General features: G+C 38.5%; 1 protein-coding gene across 1 annotated transcript in view; it reads left to right on the forward strand.

Moving 5' to 3' along the window:
- LOC132233557 (cyclin-Y-like protein 1) overlaps positions 1-5,046 on the forward strand; it is a 51,290-nt gene extending 46,244 nt beyond the window's left edge. The window contains exons 8-9 of the mRNA XM_059694439.1: positions 2,416-2,581; positions 3,752-5,046. Of these exons, the coding sequence (XP_059550422.1) occupies positions 2,416-2,581; positions 3,752-3,862 (277 nt within the window). The 3' untranslated portion in view covers positions 3,863-5,046. The remainder of the gene's footprint in view (positions 1-2,415; positions 2,582-3,751) is intronic.
- The last annotated feature ends 1,710 nt before the right edge of the window (positions 5,047-6,756 follow it).

Below are 6,756 nucleotides of genomic sequence, written 5' to 3' on the forward strand. Positions count from 1 at the left end.
ATCATGCTTTGCAAGGTGTTTTCCACAATATTTTTAGTACTGACCTGACACCATACCTCATTATTACAGTATTAATGACTATATTTCCCAGGGTTTACTTTATATTTCCATGAGTGTTTTATAACTGCCAATCTGTACTTCTCAATTTCCTCACCCTTTTCACCCAGCCCCTCAAACTCCTCCCTCTCTGATAACCATCAAAATGTTCCCTGTATCTATGAGTCTGCTTCTGTTTTGCTTGCTCATTTATATTGGTCTTTGGATTCCACATATAAGTGAAATCATATGGTATTCGTATTTCTCTGACTGACTTATTTCACTAACATACTACCCTCTAGGTCCATCCACGCTCTCACAAATGGCAAGATTTCATTCTTTTTTATGTCTGAATAATATTCCACCACTTTTTTATCCACTCATTAGTTGATGGGCACTTGAGTTGCTTCCATAGCATGGGGATTGTAAACAATACTGCAGTGAACACAGGGTACATATATTCTTTGGAATTAGCGTCTTGGTTTCTTTGCATATATACCCAGAAGTGGAATCTCTGAATCATAAGGCAGCTCCATTTTTTAATTACTTGAAAAAAACTCCATACTGTTTTCCACAGTGGCTGCACCAATCTACATTCCCACCAAAAGTGACAAGGGTTCCCTTTTCTCCATATTTTGGTCAATACGAGCTTTTTAAAAATTTTATTGATGATCGCCATTTTGACAGGTGTGAGGATATCTCATTGTGGTTTTAATTTGCATCTCTCTGAGGACTAAATATACTAAGCGTCTTTTCATATGTCTATCAGCCATCTGTATGCAGTCTTTGGAGAAGTGTCTGTTCAGGTCCTCTGTCCGCTTTTTGATTGGGTTGTTTGTATTTTGGTGTTGAGTTGTATACTTTTTATATAATTTTTTACTATCATGAGATATATCATTGTCAAATATGTTTTCCCATTAGTAGGTTGTCCTTTTATTTTGTTGATGTTTTCCTTTGCTGTGCTAAAATATTTTAGTTTGATGCAGTCCCGTTTGTTTATTTTTTCTTTTGTTTCACATACTGCAGGTGATGTATCAACAAAAAATATTATTAAGAGAAGTGTCCTAGATGTTACTGCCTATGTTTACTTCTAGGAGTTTTATGGTTTGAATTTAAGTTGATAATCCATTTTGAGTTTATGTGTGTATATGGTGGAAGAAGGTGGCCTAATTTCAGTTTTTGTTTGTATCTGTCCAATTTACTCTACACCATTTATTTTTTATATATATTTTATTGGGAGAGGGTTAGAGAGTTAGAAACATTGATGAGAAAGAAACATCGATCAGCTGCCTCCTGCACACTCCCTGCTGGGTATATGCCCACAACCAAGGTACATGCCCTTGACCGGAATTGAACCTGGAACCCTTGAGTCCGCAGGCCGACACTATCCACTGAGCCAAACCGGCTAGGGCCCTACACCATTTATTGAATAGATTGTCTTTACTCATTGAATGATCTGTCCTCCTTTGTCAAATATTAATTGGCCACATAGTCAATTTATCTATAGGCTTTCTATTCTGTACCATTGGTCTATATGTTTATTTTTATGCCAGTACCTTGGTGTTTTGATTACTATAACTTTGCAGTATAGTTTGATAGCAGGTAGTGTGATACCTCCAATTTTGTCTTTCTCTGGATTGCTCTGACTATTTAGGGCCTTTGGTGATTCCATATAAAAATTTAGATAATTTGTTCTACTTCTGTAAAAGCTGCCATTGGTATCTTAATAGGAATTTTATTTTGGGTGGTATGACATTTTAAAGATGTTAATTTTTCCTATCCATGGGCATGGTGTATGCTTCCATTTTTTTGTATCTTCCTCCATTTCCTTATTAGGTATTCATAATTTTCCAAGAGTTTTTCCCTCAGAGATATTAGTGGTGGCTCTCAATGGATTGTTTTGTTACTGTGATGATGTGCCCAATCCTTTTGTTGGCACATCTCTACTTTACTAATCCCCTTCCTGTTATGGGCCTGGTGAAAATGTCTGCAAGTTTTTTCAGGGCTAAGGAACAGTATACATCATTCCTTCCATCTGAGCACTAGAGTGGGGCCCTGTGAGTGAGCAAGGAGCATGAACCTACAGCTGCACTAATGGGACTCTGATGAATAAGCCTCTATAGTCAGCAGCAGTTGAGCACAAGAGACGTAACCTCCTCCCCTTGTCCAAAATTCAAAGAGCTGGATTAAGAGGGAGGACAAATAGCTGTACCTTGTCTATGTTTGTTTGAACATTAGTGTACTAGTCCAGCTGGGTAGCCTTTATTTGTTTCAAAACAAAATGCAGAGTCAACCTAGTAGTTTAGAATGATCATTTTGAAGATAGCCAGGTTGACTAAAATTGTCCTGTATTAATTTTGTGTTTTCCTTCTTGCCCAGAAGTGAATTGGAAAGGCACTACTTTTATCTACTACAGTTTAGTCTTAATGTTTCTCTCAGTGTCTATGCCAAATACTATTTTGACCTTCGGTCCTTAGCAAGTGACCATGGATTGTTGCCTATTGCGTTTGCTCCTCTTGGAAAAGAAAGAGCACTGAACCTAGAGGTAAGGATGTGGGAATCCAAAGTGGGGTTTTCTGCCAGACTCAAAAACCAATATCTGTGGATAAATCGTATTATGTAGTGACTAGGAAAATGAAAAGCTTTTTAAACTAGCACATTGAAGAAGACTTATGAACTCTTTCACATCGTATTAGTGGTATCTCTTCTGGTTTATTTAAGAATCCCACATTATACAAAAATGATCTCTGTGACCATGATTTAGAATAATTTGTATCCAATTTAATCTTGCATGGTGTTTTTTTTTGGAAACTCTGTTCTTATTTCTAGCTATATATGAAAAATTTCTTGCAATTATATCACTAATCACATCTACAACCATATTCTATTTACCATTGTTAACTCAGTTTGCAAATTCATGTTTTTTCTGTATATATCACAGTTTAGTACCTTTAGTTTGTTAACAAATCTAACCTGAGAGACTTATACTAAGATTGTAGAATATGTGCTTCAAACACTTGCTGTATAAAATATATAGGTTTTTAATGGAGATGGTAAAGTACATCGAACAAAGTAATTATGGCTTATGGCTTTTGGTGAATATACAACAAAATTATTCTCAATGGAAATGGACACCTTTAAATTGGACACTTTCTGTGGTACTTTAATGGTCCTTTAGAATAAGACATGTTTCTACCTTAATTAATGTGCAACTGAAATGTAACTTTATAGTGCTTCAATCATTAGCACTTTCCTACCTTTCAATCAAGTACAACCCATGCCTGCCTCATTAAAATTTGCCTAGGGCAATTGCTAACTAATGAAGATTGGCTAAAATTTAAATAGCTGAGTCAACAATGACTTTGTCCAAGTGTAAGTTTATTATGTTTATGGAACCAAATGTGCAGGCAACAGATAATATTGTTGTTAGGACCTTGTCACAACTTTGACATTGTTGAGAAAATCCAAACTGTAAATTCTAAGTTCCCCTTTGCTCTGGCAATCTAATTACAGTCCCTAAATGACTTACCTTAGTGAATGAGCATGAAGTAGGATCCCAAGGACCAAGTAGTGTATATGCCAGCTCTCCGAAGAGGAAAAACTGTAATCAATATAAAGAAGTGGGAACGTGTGGCTATCAGTGATGCTTTCTCTGTGAAGGCCTCAACTCCTTTATTTTGAATGTACCTGTGCTCTATCTCATGTCTCCTCCTAGGCCATTTCCAGATATTGTGAAAACAAAAACCTGTGCAGGGTGGCCATAAAAAAATCTGGCAGCTGTGCTAACCTTACTGATGTGCAGCATGCCGATGCCATCTTATCTTAAGGAGGAATGAGGGCTGTGACATGATGAGCCCCTCATCTGCAAGGACTGGAGAAGAATCACCACTCCTGCTCCAATCCCAGCTAAGTTATTTCCTTTTAAGGGAGACAGGGGGGTATTGACATAATGAATTTCTCATCTACCGAAACAAGGACTGTTGAAATATAATATTCCCTATTCTGGCAAGTTTAGTATTTCCTCTTAAAAATAAGTGAAAGGTTTTAACCTGATGAGGATATTTTTTAGCCTATGCTTAATTTATGATCCTTAGTATTTTTCATTTCCCTTTTGATTATTTTTATTACTAGAGGATATTACATTTGTTTAATTTTGTTTTCATTTTTGGGTAAAAAGGAAATGTCTATCTTAAACTTCTAAAAAGTTCTAGTTAATCTCACAATTGACAATCTCTTTTGAGCTTTAGAACTCTCATTTAGAAAATTTAAAGTATTTCTATACACTATAGTTTCAAATGCTTTAATGTTTACTTTGATATTGGGGAAAAATGGACTTCTTAGACATAAGGAAATGTCTTAAATATTTTTCATTGCTTCTTAGAGTAAAATGGGCACTTTCTCCCCCCCCCCCCCATTATGTGTTCTTTGAATTCCTTCTCAACTTTTTGGACATTGTTGCTGTATATGAATTATTTTAAAATAATTTTAGTTCTGAGTTTTCATTATAGTTTTTCAGACATTGACAATTTCTCTACTTTTTAAGTTGATTTTAGAGAAGAAGGGAAAGAGGAAGAAACATAGATGTGAGAGAGAAACATCCATTGGTTGCCTCCCAGATAGTCCCCAAGACATGGGATCAAGCCCAAAACCTGCACATGCGCCCTGATTGGGAACTAAACCCACAACCCTTTAGTTAATGGGAAGGCACTCCAACCATTGGACCCAGCCAGGTCAAAGATTTCTCTTTAAAAGAAATTCAATAACAACTATTCTTATTATAAAAATCATATATTTTATGGTCTTTAGCCTTTGAAAATTGTTATGTAACTGGCCTAAAAACTGCCAGAATGAAGTCATGGAAAGGAGATTTCTGGTGGTACAGAAGCTAGATATAAAGGGTGCTGTTCCATATTACTTTCCAGGACCATCTTACTAGCAGGTACCTTTTGGTAATTGGTAATTCCAATGGCTTATCTATATATATAAAAGGCTAAGTAACCAACCATCCATCCATCTACAGACTGGCTGGTTCATATGACACACACTGGTCATTTAAAAATATAATAGACAAACATGCAAATTGACTATACCTTCGCTACATCCAAGCCATGCCCACCAGCCACGCCCACCAGTCACGCCCACCAACCAATCCAGAGATATGCACATTAACCCAACAAAGATGGCAGAGGCCAGAGCCGGGATACTTGTGTTGCAGCCACAGCTACCATGCAAGCATCCCGGCTTTGGCCGCTCCAGGCCTATTGGAGACACAGAAGTCAGGGGAGACAGAGAAGTATGGCTCCAGTGCCTGAGGCTGGCTGCGGCCTGGGAGACGAAGAAGCCGCCTACCCCATGATCCCAGTCTGCAGCCGGCCGGAGAAGCCACCTGCCCCACATCCGTCGGCCCCATGTCCTCAGGAAGACTGAGAAGCTGGGCCCAGCGCCTGAGGCTGGCTGCAGCCTAGGAGAAGAAGCAGCTGCCTGCCCTGTGATCCCAGGCTGCAGCCAGCTGGAGAAGCTGCCCACACTGCATCACAGGGGACACAGAGAAGCCGCCTACCTGTGGTCCAGGCGCCAGCGCCTGCGGCTGGCTGCGGCCCAGGAGACGGACAAGCCTCCCACCCTGAGGTCCCAGGCTGCAGCCACCCGGAGAAGCTGCCAGCCTTGTGGTCCAGGGTGCCAGTGCCTGTGGCCCGGGAAATAGGTTCCCCCTTCTCCTACTGCAGTAATTACTTCAATATTCCCCTTCTGAGTTTCTCTCCTGTGCCGCAACCCAACTCCACTTTTCATCGGAAGGATACGGAACAGAGCAGTGTTAAAACCTTACATTTTTAAGCCGGTAAGGTTGGTACTTAAACATATAAATGGAAAACTAGAGTCCTTAAGGTAACAAAGGCTACAAAGGGAGGAGGACAGGGACATATTATATGGGCATGACATATTATCCAGCAATCCATATGGGGACTGAAAACTTTGCAATGATGACAATTAGTGAAGATATGAATCAACTAACATAGTTGACAGGGGCAATTCTTCCATCTTTGAAAATATCTACATAAAATCTGTTTAAATAGATTTTCATCTGCATAACCTAACACATTCTGACAAGACTACCACCACCAATGTGGTCAGTGTTGTGCTGATAAATGTTTAACAACTGGCTCTCAATCAAAGAAAACAAAACTCTGATTTATACTGTCGGCCAGTTTCTGTGGCATAAATTCTCCATCCAATTTCTGTGGCATAAATTCTCCATTTCAGCTGCTAATGTGATGCCACTAAATGCAGAGCTGAGGAGAAACATGCAGTAATACACTATTATATTCTACCAGAAAGACCCAAAAGATATAAATAATGTCAAGAGTCAGAACAGTAAAGTATAGTAAATAATTGAGGAGTGATGAATTTAGAGTATGTATTTCCTTTGGTTTTAATGCAATTTATTCACTTTTAAGATTATATAATTTAATTTTTAATAATGTACATGTTTAACAACCAGCTTACAAAATTCCTGAAAATTTGTGAGCCAGTAAGAGCAAGCTCTAGCACAATACTGAGTGGAGTGTAATGGTTAAATGCCAAGGCTCATGGATTTAAAATGAGACTCAGCCACTTTTGGGTTTTACTGGTCAAGTTACCTGATCTCTCTATACCTCAGTGTTCTCATCTGTGTCATTATAGTACCTACTGTATAGAGTTGTTGCAAAGATAAAATGAAAT

This window comes from Myotis daubentonii, chromosome 1 (assembly GCF_963259705.1).
Source record: "Myotis daubentonii chromosome 1, mMyoDau2.1, whole genome shotgun sequence".
Lineage (NCBI taxonomy): Eukaryota > Metazoa > Chordata > Mammalia > Chiroptera > Vespertilionidae > Myotis > Myotis daubentonii.